Source organism: Arachis hypogaea, chromosome 4 (assembly GCF_003086295.3).
Source record: "Arachis hypogaea cultivar Tifrunner chromosome 4, arahy.Tifrunner.gnm2.J5K5, whole genome shotgun sequence".
NCBI lineage: Eukaryota > Viridiplantae > Streptophyta > Magnoliopsida > Fabales > Fabaceae > Arachis > Arachis hypogaea.
The window spans coordinates 84,468,071-84,495,786 of record NC_092039.1 but is presented as its reverse complement, the minus strand read 5'-3'; the positions used below and the strand labels follow the sequence as shown (position 1 = coordinate 84,495,786).

The 27,716-nt window shown below is 36.2% G+C and overlaps 1 protein-coding gene across 1 annotated transcript; it reads left to right on the top strand.

The window, feature by feature from the left end:
* The first annotated feature begins 8,319 nt into the window (after positions 1-8,319).
* On the top strand, positions 8,320-16,145 carry LOC112796913 (ultraviolet-B receptor UVR8). The gene is made up of 11 exons (XM_025839591.3): positions 8,320-8,783; positions 8,984-9,057; positions 9,157-9,241; positions 11,036-11,167; positions 11,268-11,498; positions 11,681-11,914; positions 12,147-12,190; positions 14,140-14,322; positions 15,128-15,218; positions 15,570-15,613; positions 15,693-16,145. The coding sequence occupies exons 1-11, from the start codon at positions 8,555-8,557 to the stop codon at positions 15,816-15,818; spliced, it is 1,473 nt and encodes a 490-aa protein (XP_025695376.1). The 5' UTR covers positions 8,320-8,554; the 3' UTR covers positions 15,819-16,145.
* Positions 16,146-27,716: the final 11,571 nt, after the last annotated feature.

Sequence of the window (27,716 nt, the reverse complement as noted above, 5' to 3'; positions counted from 1 at the left end):
TCCTGAGGTGAAAAGAAATACCATTCCTTCACCATATAGGCGTGTAGATTGCCTTCATGCACCATTCTGGCGTTCAAACACCCATTGGTGCATGTTCTGGGCGTTAAACGCCCATGTGATGCTTGTTTCTGGCGTTGAACGCTAGTTTCAAGCTTGTTTCTGGCGTTCAGCGCCAGATTGTCCTCTGCGTGCGCATCCTGGCGTTAAACGCCAGGATGTTGCTTGTTTTGGGCGTTCAGCGCCAGAAAGATGCTCTGTTCTGGCGTTGAACACCGGCCAGATGCATCTTCTGGGCGTTGAACGCCGGCCCGTGCGTCCTCCAGGGTGAAAAATTTTTTTCTTCTGTTTTTGACTCTGTTTTTAATTTTTTTGATTTTTTCGTGACTCCTCATGATCATGTACCTAATTAAGCACAAAAATAACAAAGAAACAAAATAAAATAAAATTAGATAAATAAAATTGGGTTGCCTCCCAACAAGCGCTTCTTTAATGTCAATAGCTTGACAGTGGCCCTCATGGAGCTAAAAGGTGATCAGGTCAATGTTGTATAATCCCAACACCAAACTTAGAGTTTGGATATGGGGTCTTAACACCAAACTTAGAGTTTGGTTGTGGCCTCACAACACCAAACTTAAAGTTTGACTGTGTGGGCTCTTCTTGACTCTGAACTGAGAGAAGCTCTTCATGCTTACTCTCTTCTGTCACAGAGGGATGGCCATGTGCCTTAAACACAAGGTAGTCCCCATTCAATTGAAGGACTAACTCACCTCTGTTGACATCTATCACAGCTTCTGCTGTGGCTAGGAAAGGTCTTCCTAGGATGATGGATTTATCATCTTCCTTCCTAGTGTCTAGGATTATGAAATCAGCAGGGATGTAAAGGCCTTCAACCTTTACTAACACGTCCTCTACTGTCCCATAAGCTTGTCTTATTGACTTATCTGCCAATTGTAATGAGAACAAGGCAGGTTGTACCTCAATGATCCCCAGCTTCTCCATTACAGAGAGTGGCATAAGATTTATCCCTGACCCTAGATCACATAGAGCTTTCTCAAAGCTCATGGTGCCAATGGTGCAAGGTATTAAGAACTTGCCAGGATCTTGTTTCTTTTGAGGTAGAGTTTCCTGAATCCAAGTATCTAAATCACTAATGAGCAAGGGAGGTTCACTTTCCCAAGTCTCATTACCAAATAGCTTGGCATTCAGCTTCATGATAGCTCCTAGATATTGAGCAACTTGCTCACCAGTCACATCTTCATCCTCTTCAGAGGATGAATATTCTTCAGAGCTCATGAATGGCAGAAGGAGATTTAATGGAATCTCTATGGTCTCTAAATGAGCCTCAGATTCCTCAGGATCCTTAATAGGAAACTCCTTCTTGCTTGAGGGACGTCCCAGGAGGTCTTCCTCACTAGGATTTTCGTCCTCCTCCTCCCTAGTGCATTCGGCCACTCTGATTAAATCAATGGCCTTGCACTCTCCTTTTGGATTTTCTTCTGTATTGCTTGGGAGAATACTGGGAGGAGTTTCAATAACCTTCTTACTCAGCTGGCCCACTTGTGCCTCCAAATTTCTAATGGAGGATCTGGTTTCATTCATGAAACTGAAAGTGGCCTTTGACAGATCAGAGACTATATTAGCTAAATTAGAATTATTTTGTTCAGCATTCTCTGTCTGTTGCTGAGAAGATGATGGATATGGCTTACTATTATTCAGCCTATTGCGTCCACCATTGTTAAAACCTTGTTGAGGTTTTTGTTGATCCTTCCAGGAGAAATTTGGATGATTTCTCCATGATGGGTTATAGGTGTTTCCATAAGGTTCACCCAGATAATTAACCTCTGCCATGGCAGGGTTCTCAGGATCATAAGCTTCTTCAGAAGCTACCTCTCTAGTACTGTTGGATGCATGTTGCAATCCATTCAGGTTTTGAGAGATTATGTTGACCTGTTGAGTCAACATTTTGTTCTGAGCCAATATGGCATTCAGAGCATCAATTTCAAGAACTCCTTTCTTCTGAGGTATCCCATTATTCACAGAATTCCTCTCAGAGGTATACATGAACTGGTTGTTAGCAACCATGTCAATGAGTTCTTGAGCCTCTTCAGGCATTTTCTTCAGGTGAATAGATCCACCTGCAGAATGATCCAGTGACATTTTCGAAAATTCAGAGAGACCATAATAGAATATATCTAACATGGTCCATTCTGAAAACATGTCAGATGGACATCTTTTGGTCAGCTGCTTGTATCTTTCCCAAGCTTCATAGAGGGATTCACCATCTTTTTGTTTGAAGGTTTGAACATCCACTCTTAGCTTGCTCAGCTTTTGAGGAGGAAAGAACTTATCTAAGAAAGCAGTGACCAGCTTATCCCATGAGTTCAGGCTATCCTTAGGTTGTGAATCCAACCATATTCTAGCTCTGTCTCTTACAGCAAAAGGGAAAAGCATGAGTCTGTAGACTTCAGGATCAACTCCATTCGTCTTTACAGTCTCACAGATCTGCAAGAACTCAGTTAAAAACTGATAAGGATCTTCAGATGGAAGTCCATAAAACTTGCAGTTTTGTTGCATTAATGCAACTAGTTGAGGCTTAAGCTCAAAGTTATTGGCTCCAATGGCAGGAATGGAGATGCTTCTTCCATCAAACTTGGATGTTGGCTTTGTGAAGTCACCAAGCATTCTCCTTGCATTATTATTATTATTATTTTCGGCTGCCATGTCCTTCTCTTGTTCGAAAATTTCTGAAAGGTTATTTCTGGATTGTTGTAATTTAGCTTCTCTTAATTTTCTCTTCAGGGTCCTTTCAGGTTCTGGATCAGCTTCAACAAGAGTGCCTTTATCCTTGTTCCTGCTCATAAGAAAGAGAGAAGAAAACAAGAAAAGAAAGAGGAATCCTCTATGTCACAGTATAGAGATTCCTTTATGTTAGTAGAAGAAGAAGGGGTAGAAGAATGAAGAGGAAAAGAAACACAACTGTGAGGATGGCAGAGATGTGAGATGAGATGTTAGGATATGAATGGAGAGAGGTGAAGAGAAGTGTTAGTAATTAAATAATTAAATAGAATAAGAGAAGAGAAAGAAATTTTCGAAAATAATTTTGAAAAAGAGGTTAGTAATTTCGAAAATTAAAAACAAAATATAATTAAAGTTAAAGTTTAAAATAAAAAGAATTTTTGAAAAAGAGAGGGAGAATTTTCGAAAATTAGAGAGGGAAAAGTAGTTAGGTGGTTTTGAAAAAGATAAGAAACAAACAAAAAGTTAGTTAGTTGATTGAAAAAGAGTTGAAATCAAATTTTGAAAAAGATAAGAAGATAAGAGGTTAGATAAGATATTTTGAAGTCAAATTTTGAAAAAGATAAGATAAAAAGATAAAAAGATTTTTAAGAAAAAGATATTTTGAAAAAGATTTAATTTTTTAAAATTACTTAACTAACAAGAAACTACAAGATAAGATTCTAGAACTTAAAGATTGAACCTTTCTTAACAAGAAAGTAACAAACTTCAAATTTTTGAACCAATCACATTACTTGTTAGCTAATTTTCGAAAATTAAATATAAAAGATAAGAAAAAGATTTTGAAAATATTTTGAAATTTTCGAAAATTATAAAAAAAATGAAAAAGATATGATTTTTGAAAAAGATTTTGAAAAGATAAGATTTTTAAAATTGAAATTTTGACTTGACTTGTAAGAAACAACTAATTTTAAAAATTTTTTGACCAAGTCAACCCAAAATTTCGAAAATTTGGAGGAAAATAAGGAAAAGATATTTTTTTGATTTTTGAATTTTGAATTATGAAAGAGAAAAACAACAAAACTACTCAATGCATGAAATTTTTAGATCAAAACAATGAATGCATGCAAGAATGCTATGAATGTCAAGATGAACACCAAGAACACTTTGAAGATCATAATGAACATCAAGAACATTATTTTGAAAAATTTTTGATGCAAAGAAAACAAGCAAGACACCAAACTTAGAAATCTTTAATGCATGGAAAATATGAATGCAAAAATGCACATGAAAAACAAGAAAAGACACAAAACAAGAAATCATCAAGATCAAACAAGAAGACTTGTCAAGAACAACTTGAAGATCATGAAGAACACTATGAATGCATGGGATTTTCGAAAAATGCAAGAAAAAATTTTAAAGCATGCAATTGACACCAAACTTTAAAATTAACACAAGACTCAAACAAGAAACACAAAATATTTTTGATTTTTATGATTTTCTAATTTTTTTTGTATTTTTATTAAATTTTTTTTCGAAAATAAAGTTTGTAAAAACGAAAAATAAAAAGAAAAATTTTTGAAAAAGATTTTTGAAAAGAAAATTACCTAATCTGAGCAACAAGATGAACCGTCAGTTGTCCATACTCGAACAATCCCCGGCAACGGCGCCAAAAACTTGGTGGACGAAATTGTGATCACTATTCTTTTTGTATACTCTGATGACATTGTTTATTTCCTTCACAATCTCGTTCAACTAACCAGCAAGTGTACTGGGTCGTCCAAGTAATAAACCTTACGTGAGTAAGGGTCGAATCCACAGAGATTGTTGGTATGAAGCAAGCTATGGTCACCTTGCAAATCTCAGTTAGGCAGATTAAAAATGGTTTATGGGTTTTCGAATAATTAATAATAAAAAGAAGAAATAATAAAAGGGATAGAACACTTATGCAGATTCATTAGTAGAGGTATCAGTTAAGTATATGCAGATGCTGTATGGCTCAAGGACGCCTGCTCTCCTACTGCTTCCACTCAATCCTTCTTACTCCTTTCCATGGCAAGCTTTGTATAGGGGTTCACCATCAACTGTGGCTACTTTCATTCCTCACGGGGAAATATCCTGTGCGGCTGTCACTCGCACAGCTAACCAGTCTGGAGGCATCACCCATGGCTGATGGCTACATCCCATCCTCGCAGTGAAAACTATGCTAACGCACTCTGTCACAGTACGACTAATCACCGGTTGGTTCTCGCTCCTACTGGAATAGAATCCCTCTTTTGCGTCTGTCACCAATGCCCAGCAGGTTAAAGTTTGAAGCACGTCACGGTCACTCATTACCGGAATCCTACTCGGAACACCACAGACAAGGTTGGACTTTCCGGATTCCCAGGATCCTACTCGGAATACCACAGACAAGGTGAGACTTTCCGGATCCTCATAAATGCCGCCATCTATCTAGCTTATACCACGAAGATTCTGTTGAGGAATCTAAGAGATACGCATTCAAGCTCTGTTGCATGTAGAACGGAAATGGTTGTCAATCACGTACATTCATAAGTGAGAATGATAATGAGGGTAATCTGACTCATCACATTCATCATGTTCTTGGGTACGAATGAATATCTTGGAATAAGAATAAAAGAGATTTGAATAAAAGAAGATAGAATTTCATTAATACTTGAGGTACAGCAGAGCTCCACACCCTTAATCTATGGTGTGCAGAAACTCCACCGTTGAAAATACATAAGCAAAGAGTTCAGGCATGGCCGAATGGCCAGCCCTCTCGAACGTGATCACAGGATTCAAAATACAATCCAGGATGCCTAATACAATAGATAAATGTCCTATATATACTAGACTAGCTACTAGGGTTTGCATGAGTAAGTAATTGATGCATAAATCCACTTCCGGGGCCCACTTGGTGTATGCTTGGGCTGAGCTTGATCATTCCACGAGCTAAGGCATTTCTTGGCGTCAAACTCCAGGTTATGACGTGTTTTGGGCGTTCAACTCCGGATCATGACGTTTTTCTGGCGTTTAACTCCAGACAGCAGCGTGTACTTGGCGTTCAACGCCAAGTTACGTCGTCATTCTTCGAATAAAGTATGGACTATTATATATTGCTGGAAAGCCCTGGATGTCTACTTTCCAACGCCGTTGAGAGCGCGCCATTTGAAGTTCTGTAGCTCCAGAAAATCCATTTCGAGTGCAGGGAGGTCAGATTCCAACAGCATCAGCAGTCCTGTTGTCAGCCTTCTTCAGAGTTTAGCTCAAATCCCTCAATTTCAGTCAGAATTTACCTGAAATCACAGAAAAACACACAAACTCATAGTAAAGTCCAGAAATGTGAATTTAACATAAAAAGTAATGAAAACATCCCTAAAAGTAGCTTAAACTTACTAAAAACTATATGAAAACAATGCCAAAAAGCGTATAAATTATCCGCTCATCAATTAGCACCTGAGGTATTATAAGAAAAAACATTTTATTATTTAATGAAAATGAAATAGATAAATTAATAAATTATGTCTTACACATATATCTAATTATTAATAAAATTGGATTTCGTTTTTTATTTTTTTAATATATATTATTCTTTTTGAATAAAAATAACTATAAAAATAAATATAGAAATATAAAAAGAAATATATAAATAAGATATTATATAGATATCTTTCTATTAAAGATATATAAATATACTAGATATCTTTCTTTAATTTTAACTAAAATATTTTCAAATTATATTACTCTAATATATATTAGAAAATATAGAACACGGAGCATGCTGATTATATCAAAAGTAAGTAAAGGGTAACATTTATTTTCCTATGGGTAAGGACACCATCGCCGACATAATAACCTCTATACGAAATGCTGACATGAATGGAAGAGGAACGGTTCTAATACCATGTACTAACATTACTGAAAACATTGCTAAAATGCTTTTACGAGAGGGTTTTATTGAAAACGTGAGAAAACATAGGGAAGGGGGAAATCTTTTTTAGTTTTAACTCTACCATATAGAAGAATAGAAAAGGATCATCTAAAACGCGTTTGAATTTAAAACGGATCAGTACTCCTGGTCTACGAATCTATTCTAATTATCAACAAATTCCAAGAATTTTAGGGGGGATGGGAATTGTCATTATTTCTACTTCGAGAGGTATAATGACAGATCGAGAGGCTCGATTAGAACGAATCGGCGGAGAAGTTTTATGTTATATATGGTAATCTTTCTGATATCCGAATTATAGAAAAAATTCTATCAATTTTTGTAAAAAAGTAAAGAGAGATAAAACAAAACACAAGTCTCTCATATCACTCCTCTGGAAAAGACTTTTTTTAATCAAAAAATAAAGTTCATTTTTAAAAAACATTAAAAAAAATTGAAATGGACTTTTTTGAAACATTGAAAAAAGTTATCTATTGAGTCATTTATAGAATAAGAAATCTTCTTCTTATTAAGAACTCAACGGGACCCCCTCGAATTCATCAACAAAAAGAGTGGATCCCTGTTGAGTTCTTCTTACACGTTCATTTTGCAAACTCAATTCATCTGATTACTACAGGGATGAACCCAATCCGGAATATGAACCATAAAAGAAAATACCAATTAAACCGATCACAGGAATACCAGTTACAGTACCTATTATCCAAAGAGGAATCCTTCCAGTAGTATCGGCCAAAGTTTTCGCTTTTTATTTTTGTTTTGGAGCTAGGAATGGTGTGAGACATCACTATGGGGTACATGGGTGCAATACTGGAGTGTGGTGTCAGCGTAACTAAAATCGAACGGTCCGGATTTGGGGTGAGTAATCGAACGGTCTGATTAGAGGGGAGCAAATCGGACCGTTCGATTTGTTGGTTGCAGGCCAGGTGTCGAGCATGCAGTCTCCCCAGTAGCGGTGTCCCCTCTATGCGTGACTATCTCCTCCTTAAAGCCCTACTCTTTTTTAAAAGTCATTTTTCTTTCTTGCATCTCAAGTTTCACCATTTCTTCTCTGTTTCTTCATTTTTACTAAGACAAATTTGTTGCTTCTTGCACCGTAAAAAAAATTTAAAATTCATTAAAATCAGACGATTCGATTTCAATGTCCAAAATTCGAAATTTTTTTTTCCATACAAATCGGACGATCCGATTTGTAATACCAAAAATTTATATCAAAAAAATCGAAAGATTCGATTTCTCTTCTAAAATTGAAATAAAACCGTCCCACATGCGTGTATTGCATCCCTAGTATCTATAACGAAGCATAACACACAAGTTTTCAATATAAAAAAAATGAGCCTAAAGTTTCTGCAATTTGTAATTAAATAATATTCCACGCACATATGAATCATGATATACATATTCTTATCAGATTAATTAAAAAAATAGAAAAAGAAGATACGTGTCGATCTATGGAGGCACCTCGGGCTCTAGTCAGAGGTCCCCCTATCTTCCAGAAACTTCCACACTATACTCGCCACTTCAAGTATGTGCAAATCCAAACTGCGGTGCTGATTGTGCCACGTGTCCAAAATGCCACGTCATCATCCGAGGTGGCCACAGCTATAACCTTGTAATTGATACGCCTACTGTCAACTCTTTTCTCTTCTTCCTCCTCCTCTTTCCTATCCCAGTGTTTTTTCTCAGCTTTTGCTTTTTCTCAGTTTTGCTTCAACGACCAGCACTCATCGTCGTTTTGTTGTTCTCATTTTTTTTCTTCTTTTTGCAGATAGAGCTCTGTGTTCTGCTTCTGTCTGCGTTTTGAGCTTATACTTCTCGTTTGGAGAATTTTTTTCTTTTTTTTTATTTTTGTTTTTGTTGGTTCTCGCGATGAACGGAAACGAAGGAGCGGCGGAAGAGACGAAGGTGGAGGAGGAGAAGAAGGAGGAAGAGTGCAAGGAGAAAATGGTGTACATGTGGGGCTACCTTCCCGGAGCCTCGCCGGAGAAAACTCCGATACTGTCTCCGGCGTCGGTAAGCCTCTCTGATCCCTCCATCGCCGGAGATTCCTGGAAAGACGTTTGTGGCGGCGGTTGTGGATTCGCCATGGCCATTTCAGGTTCGATTCTTCAGTCCCTTGACTCTCCGATGACTAGAATCCAGATCGAAAACGGTTACATAATTTCGCGAACGTTCTAGATCTAAATCCTTTAGGAACAGATCCTGGAACGTGTTCCCCCTCCCCCCTTTTAGTTCCAATTGTTGAATGAAATCTGAATTGGTTGATTTGTGTTTTTTGTGGTCATTTTTTCGCTGCAGAGAAAGGGAAGCTGGTGACGTGGGGCTCCGCGGATGATGAGAGCCAGAGTTATTTGACGTCGGGGAAGCGTGGGGTAATGCAGTTCGCGTCCTTGTTTTGAGTTGATTTTTTAGGTCTGAATCGGTGTTGGAATTGATTTTGCAACTTGTTTTGTTGCATGTGTGGGTTGAAGGAGACTCCAGGAGCTTTTGAGCTCCCCACTGATGCTGCAGTGCTGAAGGCTGCTGCTGGTTGGGCTCATTGCGCCTCGGTCACTGGTAATGCTTCTAATTCCCCCTATCTTGTAGATGTTGAAAGGTCATTATTTTTTGCGATTGTTAATTTGAGCTTTGAATCAGTTTACTACCAGTGAGCCTGAAATAAGAACGACGAAGGATGTTGATTTCTAGTTTAATTGCTTGGATTTCAATTTTTTTAAACTATGAATTAGTATAAAAGAGTGATTTTCTGCTATGATACGGTTGTGATAATAATTTTTCAGATTAACTAAATGGGATTTAGTATATAGCCCAGCAATTTTTGGTTGCTTTCGTATAAGAGAATAGTTAAAGGGCTTATCATAGTCAATGGCATCGCTGTAGTATATAACAGAAAGTAGTGTGGAATTAATTTGAAAACATAAATATATAATACTTAATTTGGCCTCCTGAAATTTGGCCTCGGACTTAAATTGACCTCTAAGACTTTAATTGATCCAAATTGGACCTCCAAATTTACAATGTGCGTTAGCCCTTGAGCTCATCTCCGGTAATGCTGTAATGGTATGTTGATTTGGCATGTTAATTTGTCACGCTGGATAAAACAAATCAACATCGTTTTATATTGGCACCCAATCTTCAATGAAATGATGTCGTTTCACACGAATCGGGTAAAATGCATATTGTTTTATGACCATCACTAGTGAGAAAAAGATGTGTTTTGTGTGAAACGACGTCATTTCGTTCAAGATTGGGTGCCAATATGAAACGACGTTTTGTTTTATCCAGCATCGCAAGTTAAAGGGCCAAATCAACATGCCGTTGACGGAGATGAGCTCAGGGGCTAACGCGAGTTACCATTGTAATTTTGGAGTCTAATTTGGGTCAATTGGTATTTTAGCGGTCAATTTAAGTCCGACCTCAAATTTCAGGGTATTAACTCCTATAAGATCAATGGTTGAATTGAAGAAAATTAAACTATATAAAAATGTCTTTCAATGAAGTACACTGATTTTCATGCAGTAACTAGGATCTCAATTTTATAAGATTTTTATTTGTTGAAATAGTAAAGATGGAAGAGAAAGATGAAGAAATAAAACATTTGAAATTCATTTTAACATTATCGTTACATGCTGAAGATTTTAGTCAAGTTCATACACAATAGCTTGGAAGGAAATGAAAGTTATTTCCAATTTTTATCCTCTTAGTTCAGTGTCTGATGTCTCCCCATTGACTTATTATGCCCATACTAGATACTGGTATGGGCATGGAAATTTTGTGAAAAATAGGACATTAGTTTGGGAGTACATTATACAAAAAAAAAAAAACAAATAAATAAGTAATTCAATAATAAAACAAACAATTTGAATAAGGTACGAGTTAAAATATCTAAAGAGACATAAGATTTTGCCACTTTATAATAGTAGTTGTTCTCATTTAAAATAAATCAATTAGTTTAGCCTAGAGATTTGATATTTTATGAAGACATATTTGTATTTTGGTAATTCTTTTGTTATAATATTTAATCAATAAGCTCCAAGTCTGAGTGGACGGCAATGTTTCGGGTGGAAACAAATTTTTAACCTATGTTTTAAATGCCAAATACTAGATCATGAAAAGGATTTCGATGTAACAACACATACCATTACTGTTGAAAAGGTTTTAAATTTTTATTTAGTTTTCTGCGTTTGTTAACTCACCTTTCGAAAGGAGAATCACTTAGTGGGAAAATTTTAGTTTGTAGTTAACTCAGCGTTCAGTGTTTCAAAGAATGACTTGAACTAGCTTACCCTTAGGTAATGGCCCAGAGATAACACTAACACCTTGCTATTGAATTTAATGCTCCATTTGTAGATGAAGGTGAAGTCTATGCATGGGGATGGAAAGAATGTGTGCCTTCTGGTAAAGTTATTACTGATTTCATAGCTGCAGGAAGCCTGCAAAAGGATATTTCTGGGAAACAAAGCTCATCAATAGCTGATCAAGGTACTAATCATCACATACATATGCATCAAAATAATTTAACATCAAAGAGAGTTCTCTGATATCATTTCAGGGAGCTAATGGAATTTGAGACGTTAAACAGGAAGCCCACAAAGCTCAAACACAAGTAGTGGGTCAGATTCTCATCATGACAACAAGAAAGTTGGAGAGGAAGCTATTAAGAGAAGAAAAATCTCATTTGCGAGACAGGAATCCGACAGTCCAGCATCTGGAGATGACTTCTTTACCGTTTCCCCTTCTCTTATTACCCTTGGGCCTGGGGTCAAGATTACCTCTGTAGCAGCTGGTGGGAGGCATACACTAGCACTGTCAGGTAATTCCCTTTGTGTCTATCGGTACCTAGTGATTGTGATCCTATGATCCTCTAGGTGTAGCTGGTTTGTTCTTGTGGTTACGACATATAGTTTTGTAGGTTCTATGAAGTATGAAGATATGGAAGGTTTTTTGATGTAAAGCAAGACCCCTGATGCATCATGTTTTCACCAAAGTTTTCAGATGTGGGACAGGTTTGGGGTTGGGGCTATGGAGGTGAAGGACAGCTAGGTTTGGGTTCTCGAGTGAAGATGGTGTCATCTCCTCACGTTATACCTTGTATGGAGTCCACTTCTGGGAAAGATAGGTCATCAACTGCTCATCAAGGAAGTGGTGCTGGGGCACAAGTATCAAAGGTTCCTGGAAGTTATGTGAAGGAAATTGCTTGTGGAGGTCGGCATAGCGCTGTTGTGACAGGTCAGCATTTCATTGCTCTCTTGTAGTCTTGCACAAGTATATCGAATTCTTTGTTATATGAGCTGCACTAAATATTTATATCATATGCTATGAAGGCCAAATTCAGTTTTAGAATACTATAGGCTAGTTACTAAACTCCAGATGGTCATTATGGTCGACAGAAGTCCAGCTAATTATAACCAAGGACCATTTTGATATGTCATCTGATTTTTTCTTATTTTTTTTTGTGTAGATGCTGGGGCACTCCTTACTTTTGGCTGGGGCCTGTATGGTCAGGTGAGCTTGTTATTAAAATACATTTTAATATTTTATTGGTTCATCTTTTGTCTAGAGGGAGGGCATTTATTGTATTGACAATAATAAGTTAGAATGCGCACATAAAAAAGCTCCAACTAGTGATTGTGAGACAAATTGTTTTTGTTTATTTTTATTTATTGTGCTGTTGGTAGATTCATTTCAATCCAACTTTTTTACATAGATGCCACTGCCTAGTGAGGAATGGCTTTGTTATTATCTTAACCCCGGGATTGTTCAAAAATTGTGGCAGAACCTACTGTTAGTTATGTAGTAGGGCAAACCACCAAAAATGCACCCGAATAATTTTGTCGCTGACAAAAATACACTCGAATTTCGTTATCGACAAAAATGCCCTCAAATAATTTAAAAACGCGACAAAAAGTCCAATATTAAATATATATTCTCAAAAAAATGCTTTAGAGATTGAATTTTGATGCGGTTTTTTGCAAGTATGATTAGAAAAATGAGATATTTTTATCCTTAAAATTTGGTGATCTTTCGCTAAGTGTATATATTATTTTTGTGATTTTTTTTGTTAACAACCAATAATAGTTTTAAAAAATCACAAAAAAATATACACTTAGTGAAAGATCACCAACTTTTAAGAATAATAATATCTCATTTTTCTAGTCATACTTGCAAAAAAATTCCATCAAAACTCAATCTCTAAATCATTTTTTGAGAAATTCATATTTAATATTGGACATTTTTGTCACGTTTTTAAATTATGAGGGCATTTTTGTCGATAGGAAAATTCGAATGTATTTTTGTCAGCGACAAAATTATTCGAGTGCAATTTTGGTAGTTTGCCCTAGTAATAGTATAGTTATGGACCATATTGGACCATGACCCAAAAAGAAAATTGTCTATTCACAGAATTGTTGAACAGACTAAGTATTTGAAGTTTCTTTGTTTTCTAGAAGGAAGCGTAAAAAATGCATAAGATGATAAGGTGGATTTGGGAAATCTTATGTTCCATTAAGTTGAAGGAGATACAGATATAAGACAACTAACTGTATGCAAGAAAGTAAGGGTATAACACAACTAACTGTATGAAAGAATATAAGGTATGCAAAATAACCTTATCAATGAAACCAATGCCACCAATAAATTAGGATAGGGTTTACTACTTAAGCTTCAGCCACAGGGAGTCCGGCAAAGAATATCTTAAATGTTTTTGTTTAGTTTTATGTAGGGAAACTATTTGGATTTCTTCTTTTTTTTTTTGACATTTTTATTATAGTTTATTCCCAAAAGTACTATGTTAAGGAAGATTCTGGATGTAGGAAATATTGAATTTGCTGTTTTAAGTGTGTTGAAAGTTTCAGACCGTTGTCAATATGACTGTGTACTCTTTGTTGATGCGGCCAACATGTGCCAATCATATCTGATTTCTCATTTTGAAGTTGATGCTTTAGATCCATAGCTTCCATTATCTACAAGCTAGACATCTTGAGTAGTTACTTGCCTTCTCTTGGCCTTGCCCAGTTCCTAGGCCTTGAATTAATATACATTCATTTCCACTCGAATAGTAATTACTGTGGATGGTTTTCTCGTTCAGTGATTTGTTTTCGTAAAAGACATTTTAATGGCTCATCTATAATATTCCCTTTACCATTTTGCATTTAAATTCCTGTAGTGTGGAAAAGGTACCTGATATCTTGCTTGAAGTGTGGATGCTTTATGTACGTACCTACCATGATATACAAGCTAAATACAATCTTGAGTTTTGAGTTGTAGCTTCACTTCTCATGCCGTGATCCAATCCTTATGGTTTGAATATTATAACTTTATTTGTAGTCAAAAGAATAACTACCATGAGGAGACATATTTTATCATTTAATGATTAGTATGATTCTTATTCTTATGAGACATTTGAGTGGCCCATGCAGAATTTCTTGACAATTTTACATTTAAACTTCATGTAGTGTGGACAAGGGAATAATGCTGATCAACTGAGACCAACCCTAGTTCCATCTTTATTGAGTACTACTGTGGAAAAAATTGCGGCGGGACTTTGGCACACATTGTGTGTTACTGTAGATGGTCATATTTATGCATTTGGTGGGAATCAGTTTGGACAATTGGGTACTGGTAGTGATCAGCCTGAGGTACATATCTCTAACTGAATTATCTGAGTTTTGCTTTCTCTACAATAATTCTCAACAAACAGAATGCAATAGAAAACTACATACTCATAAAGACGTGTTAGACTTCACCGAGTGAGACAATGCATGATTATTGTCATTGCTGCTGCTTCTGTTGATATGTTCAACCACCCAAAGTTATTTTAACTTATGATTTTATATGTAAATTATAAGCTAGCTGTATGAGTATCTCTTTTGCGAAGTGCTTGCATTTGGCATTAGTTTAGGAATGTGCATGATTTTGCGAATTGTTTCTGGAAGATTAAATTATTTGAAAATAATATATGCCCCTCTTGTCTGTTACAAGTATGATGAAGTGATGCACCTTCTGATGACCAAGTTCCAACAATATAACAATATAACTAAGCTTTTTACTCTAGGAAGAGTTGGCTACATGCATAAGGAAGCGCCATAGTATCCTATCGTAATTCCTAATATAATGGATTAGATTTGGAGATCAACCAATTTCTGATAATATATATGTATAGAAAAAGATGATACTCTTAAGAATTCTCGTATGTGGCAAGTCTATATGTCCTTATGGTCAAATAATGAATAATTCAGATTGTGCTTGTTTCAACTTTGAGCTCTTAATAGATATTTTTGGTTTCTATCCAAAAGTTTTCATTATGCATCTATCATTTTAGATGTACAAATGTTAGCTTTGAAGGTTAATTATCTGAATATAGTCCATCTGTAATGATGTTCCAAATCATGAAAAGTACAAGTGTAACCATATTGTGTAACTCATTTATTTTTCCTATTTCAGACCTTGCCTAAACAGTTGGAAGCTTCCCGTTTTGAGAATAAGTATTCTAGTATGGTTTCTTGTGGGGCTCGTCATAGTGCTTTACTAACAGGTATTTCCTTGTGTGTGCTCTATTAATGATGTCCATGTGATACTCCAATCAGATTTGTTCTTTGAATCGTTAGTAATTGAAAGTTCACACCCATTTCAAGTTTTTAAATTTCAACTATGATGCCCTTTTTCCAGTCAAGAGGTTGCCTATGCCTAGTTTCGTCCTTAGCAAATATCTTTCATTCACATTAGCGTTCATTTTGGTTCAAATATATTCTGTCATTTTTGTGGACAAGTAAAAGAATTTTTGTAAAGTCTAAGAATTCAAGTTTGCTCTTTACTAGTTTAGTCATAAGCTGAGTCATGTATTACAAGTTCATCCTAAAATTTTTCCCTTGGTTTTAACTTGAAGAGGATGGTCACCTATTTACTTGGGGATGGAACAAATATGGCCAGGTATTTTAACTGCCTATTTAAAGTTTAGCTTATTTTTGTCTCAACTTCATGAATTCTAATTATCATATATCTTCACCAGCTTGGTTTGGGAGATTCTACTGACCGAAATGTCCCTTGTCAAGTTCTTATTGCCGGTTGCCGACCTAGAAATGTTGCCTGTGGTTGGTGGCATACACTGCTGGTGGCTGATAAGAACCTGGTTTGACTCGATATGCCCATTAGCATTGACAGGGTTGCACAGTTTTGATAGGTTACTGACTAATCGACATTTCTCTAGTGGAATGTAGATATGTCCAGAATCAACCAGCATGTTTCTTGGTTTATTTCCTCTTCTCTATTTCTGTCTACCTGATTTTCCCGTCTTGATTTCCATTTCTAGATTTGTAGGTGTAGCTTGGCACTAACTTGGAAGTGCTTGAAGTGTTCTTAGTTTTCATACACAAGACAATAAAAGAGTGTTAAACGATTGATTGTAATTTATAGCGCCCATGGCGCCCTTTATTTGTGAAGGAAGTTTCCATTTTAGGGCACAGCTTGAGCTTTAGTGATCTGGCTTCTTGGCATTCTGATATTTTCTATAGCTGAATGATATGTTTTGTGCCATGGAAAAAAAAGGTATGTTTACATACAGTTTTGTTTTTGTCGTAATTTCATGGCTTGTTGGGTTAGGGAAATTTAGAGAATAGTCTTCCAATAAGGAAGGAAATCTTTAAAATAAAACTAAACACAAGCCATTTTAAGGCTAAACACTTTTTCTCTTTACCTCGTTCATCTTAAAGTACATTATATTGATACGATCGTATTATTGGCAAGTGTATCAAATTGCATCAAATAATACTGCAGTGAGTGGATATTATTTCACGAAGATTAATGGAATGAAGCGATATTATTTCACGAAGATTAATGGAATGAAGCAAGCAACGTTCACTTGAATATCTAATTAGATCAATCAAGAATAGAGAAGTGAGAATTAATTTTGTTTTAATTATTGGGCGAGAGAAGGTTTAGAGAATTAGGAAGAAATCAAGAATAAGGGATGGTAAAGGTCGGAGCGCTTGGAGATGCTTGGAGATGTTTAATTATTATAAAAAGCAATATTTGTGTTTTTTCCAGTTTGGTTCATGCAAAAAATTTTTCACAGTAAATTATTTATAATTAAATTCTAATTTTTTGGAAATCTAATTTTTTTGAATTTAATTAATCATCAATTTTTTAGTTAATTAATTAAGAGAAAAAATTAAGCACAATTTTAATTTAAAGTCACGTAATATTCAAAACCTATTTCTAGTTGAAATAAATGTCATTTTTTACAAATTAGTTCTAAATAATTGAAGATTATGAGATGAATTTGAAGTTAATTTTGATATTAAATTTTTTAAAATAATAACAGAATTTAAGACAAAATTAAAATATTTTTTGATATTTATAATTATTAATGATGATGAACAAAATTCTATCTTGAAAATATAGAAAAATATAAATTAAAATAAAGAAAATACTTGCATAACTAATCCATAAAAATAAAATAGAGTCTCTAACATTTAACAATAGAAGTTTAATTATTTATGGTAGAAAAGAAAATAACTAAACTAATGAAAAGATGATGATCGGAATTCGAGGATCCTACATCCTAGATTTTCTCCTAGATTATCTAGATGTGATTCTTGTTCACTTATTTATATTCTAAATCTTAACTAAATCTAATCTAATCTTTGGAAGAATAAAATAACAAAAACAATAATTCAAATTTATCATAAAACTAGTTTTTATCTTTCTAGAAAAATAAGATAACAACTTTATTCAGATTTAAATCTAATCTAAATCTTAACAATCAAATCTTATATTTTTAGAAAGAATTCGTTGCTAATTAATCGCTTAAATCTTGAATCTTGAGTTGAATTTAAGCTTCCTAGAAAGAGGAATGGACATTGACACTTAGGCTTGAGTGTGTTGACACTGGTTTCATGATTCTAACGCGCAACTTGGCCTTTTGGCGTTGGGCTTGGCATCCTGGCGTCTAGCTTGGTGTTCTGGCGCCCAACTTAGTGTTTGGGCGTCGAGCCTGGGATTTGGGCATTCAGATTGATGATTTGGACGCTGGACGTCCACTTTCTCTTCCTCTTCTAAGAGTGCTTGTGTTTTTTTCAAAATTTCATCCTTATTTTATTAATTATATCATGAAAACACAATTATTCTAACATAACTTCAAACATATGATAAGTTATCAAAACTTTACTATAATCATAAGAACTTTGATTTAAAATTAAGAAAACTAATGAAAAAAAAACTTAAAAACAACTAAAGATGTTTATGCATCATAATACTGACAAGCAAAGCCAAAAAAAAATTAATAAATAAACAGAATTTTTCTTTATAAAAAGAATTTGAAGAGGTTTGTAAATTCAAGTCCAAATCAAAGTGAGATTTTCAATAATCTCCATGATTACATGGACTTATCGAATTTTGATGAATCTTGTATATTTTAGGAATCAAGAATTTCAAAGACTAAGTTTCAGATTGTATTATCAAAACTTTTTTTGACTTGTATGATCCTTGAAGCAGTTTACTCTACAATTTTTAACTAGAAAAAATGTTTGAAGTTCTTGATTCTAAGTGTTTTGTTTCAAGGCAGCTCTTTGAAGGATTACCATGTATTCATAACACGCAACAGAAGAAACAAAAGTAATTCTAAAGATCTATTTTGTACTTAAACCTTATTCCAATAATATAAAATATATAGATCAAATCTAAATACCTGTATATGCTAGTAAAAATCACTTTCTCCTTCGATGGTACGAAGGTGCTATGCGTATTCACACTGAAACCAATCTTTGTTGTCAACTCTTTGACTAATGGACATCTGATCTAAATTGAGAAACCTCTTGCAACTCTTTGCACGCCATAAAAATTTTCTCTAAGAATTATGCTCACATTCGTTTATGTGTGTAGAGGTAAAGGAATAAAACTCTTGTATTTTATTCTCATCTCATGTGTCCTCTACTCTTGACATACATATATATAGTATGGGATTTGTTATTGATGTCAAATATGAATCTTTCAAATTTATGAATCATATCATAATTCAATTTGAAACAGAATCAGTCACGATCTCATCCAAATTTAAAATTCAAGTTTAGAAATAAAATAACTAATTATTCTCAAATCTCATTTAATATTCTCAATTATCATACTATTATTATATTCTTTATCCTAGCAAAAAATATAATAATATTCTATTTGAATTAATATAAATATTTATTTAATCAAATCAAAATAATAATTAGATAATTCTACAACAAATATTAGAACACTCGTTAGTGTGTGACCCCATAGGTTCAATACTAAGCGGGTAGTAAATTAGTCATACTAAATTTACTAATCAAAGTTGGCATCTAGCAACACTCTTTAACGACCCGATAGTTTGAAGTAATATATTTTTACTCAGAACCTTAGAAGAACAAAGTATAATTCCTTCCATCTATCAAACTCCTGATTAACCCTTAGAGTATGGTTTAATTGTCAAACTCTAACTTGTTACCATTATTATATTGAACTGTGAGTGACTTAAAAAACTCATTTCTTCATTCATTCAATCTCCTTGGCCAAGATTTTATTCATCACAGTCATTATAATCATACAGCTCAAACTCTTTACCGAGAGTTGACGAATTTCTTATTGACTAATCATTAATTCTACAAGTATTTAAATCATACCCAATATCCATTCAACTAGCACCCTAAGATATTAGGTGTCCGAAATCAAAGTATAATAAATACATTGTTAATTACTATGACAGCCGCAGGTTAAAGGAAACTCTATTACTAGATTCTTCTTGAGAATATCCTATGATAAATATGCAGTAATTATAACCATTAGGAATTGGTGCACGAAACTAACTCCGTAGAATTCGCCCAGATAGACCGGCAAGTATACCAGGTCGTCCAAGTAATACCTCAGGTGAGTGAGGGTCGATCCCACGGAAATTGTTTGTTTGGGCAAGTAGTAGATACCTTGCAGATCTTAGTTAGGTGGATAAAAATTATAGTTTGACACGAAAAAAGTATAAAACAAAATAAATAAATAAAAGTTACTAGATAAATTAGAATTCAATGGTATGAGAACGGTTGAGACTTTGGAGATGCTTTGTCTTTCCGGATTAACTTTTCTTATTCTCTTCTTCAATAACCTTCTGATTCGTTCAATGGCAGCCGTAAGTGATTAACTCATATCCTCTCATCAAGTTAATCTCTTCTACTGCAGCAATTCACCACGAAATGACTCATGTCCTCTCATCAAGCTACTTCTAGATTTCTCACGTAGTGCAGAAGATGAAGCTCTAAGCAATCCACTTTCCTTCACGATCCTACTCAAGGTGCCACAGACACGGCAGATCTTTGGATCAGAAAGTGCTGCTTCTCTGACTCTAGTTTTAATGCCCAGAGACCTCATGCACCCATAGTCAACGGGATTATATGTCACATATCCAAAGTTTATCAGATGTTCTATTGGAATCCGCAATGCAATCTCTAGCTTTAGTTCAACGCTATCCGGGTCAGAAATCGCACAAAACTCATGTAGAACAAGGGTGATTGTCACGGGTCACCCTCAATTCATAAGATGAAGAACGAGGTTGCAAAGAGAATAGAATCAGACATATTGGATTAGAACAGTAATATTATTAATCCATGAAACTTAGCAGAGCTTTTAACCTTAATCTTAGGAGGTTAGTGACTCATGCTGATAGAAAAATATAATAAAAGGTTCAAATGGGCAAAGATCTCTAACAAGGGCGATCTTTGTTCTATATATACTAGTCTAGTAACTAAGGATTACAGAAAATAAGATAAACTAGTCTTCTAGTGCGAAAATCTGCTTATAGGGCCCACTTGGTGAGTGTTTGGGCTGAGCTTGAGTGTCTCCCACAAGCTAGTACCCCTTAGGGGTGTTGAACGCCACCCCTGGGTCCCTTTTGGGTGTTGGACACCAGCTGCTCCCCTGTGGGCGCTGGACGCCAGGAATAGGGCTGGTGACTGATGTTGAACGCCAGTTTTGGGCCTTCATTTTCAAAGCAAAGTATTTACTATTATATATTTCTAGAAAGCCCTGGATGTTAGCTTTCCATAGGCGTTAAGATTTCCACATTTGGAGTTCTGTATCTCCAAAAAAGCTCCTTTGAGTGCACGGAGGTCAGGTTCTAACAGTATCTGCAGTTCTTTCTCTGTCTCTGATCAGACTTCTGCTCAAACTCCTCATTTTCAGCCAGAAAATACCTGAAATCACCATAAAACACACAAACCCAAAGTAGAATCCAAAAATATGAATTTTGCACTAAAACCTATGAAAACATAATAAAACATAATGAAAACTATATGAAAATGATGCCAAAAAGCGTATAAAATATCCACTCATCAGAACACCAAACTTAAACTGTTGCTTGCCCCTAAGCAACCAAAAACAATGTAGGATGAAAATAAGAGAATGATTCAATAAATCTCCGAGTTCTTAATGAAGCTTAGTTACAATTAGATGAGCAGGACTAGTAGCTTTTTGCTTTTGAACAGTTTTGGCATTTCATTTTCCATTGAAGCTCAGAATGGTTGACATCTTTAGGAACTTAGATTCCATATGATACTATTGATTCTTTTAGTTAAGTTCTTTTTGATTCTTGAACATGGCTTCTTTTGAGTCTTGGTCGTGACCCTAAGCACTTTGTTTCCAGTATTACCACCTGATACATAAATGCCACAGACACTTTAACTGGGTGAACCCTTTTGGATTGTGATTCAGCTTTGCTAGAATCCCCAACCAATGATGTCCAGAGTTCTTAAGCACACTCTTTTCTTTGGATCACGACTTTAACTGCTCAGTCTCAAGTTTTTCACTTGACATCTTCACACCACAAGCATATAGTTAGGGAAGCAGCTCATTTGAACTGATTAGGCTAAGATATTTCTTTTAGGCCCTCCTAACCATTGATGCTCAAAGCCTTGGATCCTTGCTCTTACCTTTTGGTTTATAGAACTATTGGCTTTTTTCTCTTGCCTTTTGGTTTAAAGAGCTATTGGCTTTTTCTGCTTGCTTTTTTTTCATATATATTTTTCTTTTATGGCTTTTTGCTACTTTTTCTTGCTTCAAGAATCAATTTTAGGATTTTTTAGATTATCAATAATACTTCTCTTTTATCATCATTCTTTCAAGAGCCAACATTCTTAACTCTAACATCAAATAGGCACTATTCATTCATATATTCAGAAAACAAAAGCAATGTCACCACATCATATAATTGAACTATTCTATATAAAAATCGAAATTTATTTACCTTTACTGCTTCAAAGAAAATCAAAATTTCATTCAAGTTCAATAAGATGATAAGAGGAACATTTTATAGCTAATTGGAAAATAAAAAATTAAATCCTAATAATACTCATGCAATACTTAAATTAAACAGCAGAAATTTAAATAAAAACTTAAATGCTACGAGTGATCATGTAAATCTAAACATAAGAAATAGGAATTAGAATAGCCACAGAAATAGGGAGGTGGAACTCAACCACCTCAATCATGGGAGGTGTTAGGCTCTTCAGGGGATAATTTCTGATGCTTCAGTTCTTCTAGCTCACGCCCCTGCTTCTCTTGTTCCTTGACCAGTTTGGAAAGCATGCTAGTCTGGTCTTTTTGCTCCTCTCTTAATTGATCCAAGGTGGTTTGTAATTGTGCAATAGATGCTTTTAGCTGGGTCCAATATTCAATTGGAGGGATCTATTGAGGCTCAGGCACCTTCCTTTTGGGTTGATCAGCTAGTACTTGGACGCTTTGCATCATTTGCTTGGTGATTAGGCTTTCTGCTGGGATAAATGAGTCTCTATTAATCATGACTCCAGCCTCTTTACACAAGCAAAAGATAAGGTTTGGATAGGCCAATCTAGCTTAAGTTGACATTCTGTTTACAACCTTATACATCTCAAAGAGAATTAGTTGGTGGACTTCCACCTCATTTCCCATTATAAGTAGTGAATCATCACAGCCCTTCTGATGGTAACTTCTTAACGGTTACTAGTAGGGAGTATGGAACGCCCAATATAATTCAACCAACCCCTAGCAACTGATTTGAGATCTACTCTTCTCAGTTGGTTTGGATTATCTTTTGTGTTGTTGAGGCAGACATATGTCTTCTAGAATTTGATCCAACTTTGGATTAGCCACCACCTTCTTATTAAAGGATTCTGGATCATCTTTTTATGGAGGTAACTTGAAGATCTCTTTCACCTTGTCAAGATGAAAATAAAGTGTCTTCCCTCGCACCATAGTGCGAAAAGTATGGAATCCTTGTCCATCTTTCCTTTGCTTATCTGTCATCCACAGATTTGCATAAAATTCATGTGATCATTGTTATTCCAACATTGATCTCAGGATCAGCCAGAATCTCTCAACCTCTATTTCGAATTTGCTTTTGGATCTCTGGAGTACTCATATTCTTTTAATTTGAATTTGGCTTCCGAGATCACTGTCCTCTTGCACATTACTTTGTAATAAATTTTTTCATACTACTTTGTGTAGAATCTAAAAGGTTTGAAAATAACTACTTGATTGTCTTCTTTCTTGCTTCTTGAAGTGGGATTTTCACCTTTTGGAGCCATGGAATTTGAATGGAGTGAGAAGAAAAGGCTCTTTCCACACCAAATTTAAAAAGTTTATGCATCCTCGAGCAAAAAGAAAGGAAAGAAGATAAAGAAGAGAAGAAGGAGTCGAATGGAAGGAGGAAGAGGGTGGCCGAATGGTATAAATTGAGGAGGGTGGGATTTTAAAATTAAATTAGATTAAATATAAATATGATTCACACTTTAGTAAAAGATAGAAAAAGATAAGTTTTAAATCAAAAGATATGAAAAAGATAAAAAGATAAGATAGAAGGTGTGAAAAGATTTTAAAGTTAAAATAAAAGATTTGAAAAAGAGTTGAAGAAGATATGAGATTTTGAAAAAGATTTGAAAAAGATTTGAAAGGATTTTAGATTTGAAAGGAGTTTGAAGTTGAAAGATGATAGTTTGAAGAATCTTATTTAAAAGACATTGTTAAAAAGATAAGATATAGAAAATATGTGTTTCGAAAAAGGCGACATCCTCCTTACCCTGTTATAGGCATTGAACGACCAGAATGGCATCCATTCTGGCGTTCAACGCCAGGCTGCTCCTCCCTTATGGGCGTTGAATGCCCAAAATGACATCCATTCTGGCGTTCAATGCCAGACTGCTCTTCCTCTCTGGGCGTTGAACGCCCAGCCAGTGCTCCCTGGCTAGCGTTCAACGCTAGTCTTGCCATTCCTTCTTGGGCGTTAAACGCCCAGCTAATGCCCCCTGGCTGGCATTCAACACCAGGCTTGCTACCCCTTGAGGGCGTTCAACACCCAACCAGTCCCTCCTGGCTAGCATTGAACCCCAGTCTAGCTGTCTCTTGGGGGCGTTTAACGCCCCACTTTCCCAGGGTGCTCTGTTTTCTGCTTTGATTGTTTCTGTTTCTGTTCTAACTACTGCACATGATCACAAACTTAAACACATGTAAAAATTAAACTAATATAATAGAAATATACTTATTGAAAACAAAAATGAATTTAATTATGGTTGGGTTGCCTCCCAACAAGCACTTCTTTAGCGTCACTAGCTTGATGGTACTGCCCTCATGTCAGCAATAGGGTGGATTTGTCGTGCTCAATCTCACCACCCAAGTAATGTTTCACTCTTTGGGAATTAACAATAAAATGTTTGTCAGAGTAATTGCGTTGGAGTTCCATATGACCATAGGGTGATACATTAGTGATCAAGAAAGGTCCTGTCCAACGTGACTTAAGATTCCAGGGAAGAGCTTTAGTCTAGAATTGAAGAGTAGAACTTTCTGTCCAGGTTCAAAGACTCTGGAAGAAATCTTTCTGTCATGCCACTTCTTGGTCCTTTCTTTATAAATCTTTGCATTCTCAAATGCAGTAGCCAGTTGGAATTTATCCAATTCATTTAGCTGGAGCAACCGTTTCTCTCCTACTGCCTTTGCATCAAGGTTCAGGAGTTTGGTTGCCCACTAGGCCTTGTGTTCCAACTCTACTGGTAGGTGGCATGTCTTCCCATACACCATTTGATATGGTAATGTTCCTATAGGTGTCTTGAAATATGTTCTGTATGCCCAGAGAGCATCATCAAGCTTTCTTGCCCAATTCTTTCTAGAGGTATTCACCGTTCTTTCCAGGATTCTCTTTAGTTCTCTATTTGAGACTTCAGCTTGCCCATTTGTTTGTGGATGATATAGGGTGTCCACTTTATGGCGAACTCCATATCGGCTTAGCAAAGAGTCAAGCTGTTTGTTGCAGTAATGAGTTCTTCCATCACTGATCAGTGTTCGAGGGACACCAAACCTGCTGAAGATGTTCTTCTGGAGGAACTTCATCACTACTCTAGTGTCATTTGTTGGTGATGCGACTGCCTCGACCCATTTAGACACATAATCTACTGCCACAAGGATGTAGGTGTTTGGGTATGAAGGTGGGAAAGGACCCATGAAGTCTATACCCCATACATCAAACAGCTCAATCTCTAGGATTCCTTGCTGAGGCATGTCATGACCATGAGAGAGATTGCCAGCCCTTTTGCAATTGTCACAACGACGGACAAACTCTTGGGAATCCTTAAAGAGTGTGAGACAATAGAAACTACTTTGGAGGACTTTAGTAGCTGTTCGCTCTCCTCCAAAGTGTCCTCTATAATCGGAGCCATGGCAATGCCATAGAATTTTCTATGCTTCTTCTTCAGATACACAGCGGCAGATCATCCAATCCAAGCATCTCTTAAAGAGATATGGTTCATCCTACAAGTAGTATCTAGCATCATGAATGAGCTTTCGGGCTTGCTGCCTACTGTATTCCTTAGGGATGAATCTTAAAGCCTTGTAGTTTGTAATGTCTTCAAACCAAGGTGTCATTCGGATGGTAAAGAGTTGCTCATCCGGAAAGGTTTCAGACACCTCAGTAGAGGGAAGGGATGTCCCTTCTACTGGTTCAATCCGAGACAAGTGGTCAGTCACTTGATTTTCTGACCCTTTTCTGTCTCTAATTTCTATATCAAACTCTTGCAAGAATAATACCCATCTCATAAGCCTGAGTTTAGAATCTTACTTAGTGAGTAGATATTTTAGAGCAACATGGTCAGTGTAGATAATGGCCTTAGATCTTATTAGATAGGACCTAAACTTGTCAATGGCATAAACCACTGCAAGTAATTTCTTTTCTGTGGGGGTGTAGTCCTTCTGCGCATCATTTAGAACACAACTGGCATAATAAATGACATACAGAAGCTTGTCATGCCTCTGCCCCAAAACTGCACCAATGGCGTGGTCATTGGCGTCACACATTAGTTTGAATGGTAAGTCCCAGTTGGGTGCAGAGATGTCATGCGCAGTGATAAGCTTAGCTTTCAAAGTCTCAAAGGCCTGCAGACACTCTTGTTCAAAGTCAAATGGAGTGTCAGTGGTTAGTAAGTTGCACAGGGATTTTGTGATTTTAGAAAAATTCTTTATAAACCTCCTGTTGAATTCTACATGTCCAAGGAAACTTCTGATTCCTTTGACATTAGTGGGTGCTGGTAATCCTTTAATTACCTCCACTTTAGCTTGATCCACCTCTATTCCTTTGTTCGAAATCCGATGCCCAAGAACAATCCCTTCAGTCACCATGAAGTGACATTTTTTCCAGTTTAAAACCAGGTTTGTCTCATGGCATCGTTTGAGAACTAGGGCTAGATGGTCAAGGCAGGAGTCAAATGAGTATCCAAAGACGGAGAAGTCATCCATGAATACCTCAAGGAACTTCTTTACCATATCAGAGAAGATGGAAAGCATACTTCTCTGAAAGGTGGCAGGTGCATTGCATAGGCCAAATGGCATCCGCCTATAAGCAAACACACCATATGGGCATGTAAATGCTGTGTTTTCTTGATCTTGTGGATCTACTACAATTTGATTGTAACCGGAATAACCCTCCAGGAAATAATAAAATGCATGCCCTGCTAGTCTTTCTAGCATTTAATCTATGAATGGTAAAGGGAAATGATCCTTTCTGGTGGCGTTATTGAGCCTTCTATAGTCAACGCACATACGCCACCTTGTAACTATCCTTGTAGGAATCAGTTAATTCTTTTCATTATGAACCACTGTCATACCTTCCTTCTTGGGAACAACTTGGACATGGCTCACCCAGGGGCTATCAGAGATGGGATAAATAATCCCAGCCTCCCATAATTTTGTGACTTCCTTCATGGCTGGATTCAGCCACTTTTGTGGTTGTACCACTGGTTTGGCGTCATCCTCCAGCAAGATCTTGTGTATGCATCGGGTTGGAGTAATGCCCTTTAGGTCACTTATTATCCACCCAAGAGCTGTCTTGTGTGTCTTTAGCACTTGAATTAGTGCTTTTTCTTTCTGTGGTTCCAAGGCAGATCTTATAATCACAGGATAAGTATCTCCATCTCCTAGAAATGCGTATTTCAAGGAAGATGGAAATGGCTTGAGCTCGAGTTTAGGAGGCTTGTCCTCCTCATTAGGAGTTTTTAGAGGCTTCTTTATTTCCTATGGTTCCTCTAACTCAGGCTGAGCATCATAAAAGATGTCATTCAGCTCTTCTTCGAGTCCCTTAGCCATATCCACTTCTTCCACCAGGGAATCAATGATATCAACACTCATGCATTCCTCTGGAGTATGTGGATACTACATGGCTTTGACAGCATTTAGTACAAACTCATCCTCATTGACTCTCAGGGTCACTTATCCTTTTTAAACAACAACGAGAGTTCGTCCTGTAGCTAGAAAGGGTCTTCCTAGAATGAGGGTTGCACTCTTGTGCTCTTCCGTCTCTAGTACCACAAAGTTTGTGGGAAAAGCAAAGGGTCCAACCCTAACAATCATGTCCTCAATTACGCCTGATGGGAGCTTTACAGAGCCATAAGCAAGTTGAAGACATATGCGGGTTAGCTTAACTTCATGAGTTAAACATAGTTTCTTTATTAATGATGCAGGTATTAAGTTAATACTTACTCTGAGGTCACATAGGGTTGTCTTTGTGCAAGTA

Excerpts from the sequence above, each read along its gene's own strand:
- LOC112796913 (XM_025839591.3), top strand. The coding sequence starts at position 8,555 with ATGAACGGAAACGAAGGAGCGGCGGAAGAGACGAAGGTGGAGGAGGAG. Across the intron at positions 9,058-9,156 it reads TGACGTCGGGGAAGCGTGGG|GAGACTCCAGGAGCTTTTGA; the intron begins GTAATGCAGTTC and ends TGTGGGTTGAAG. Across the intron at positions 12,191-14,139 it reads GCTGGGGCCTGTATGGTCAG|TGTGGACAAGGGAATAATGC; the intron begins GTGAGCTTGTTA and ends AACTTCATGTAG.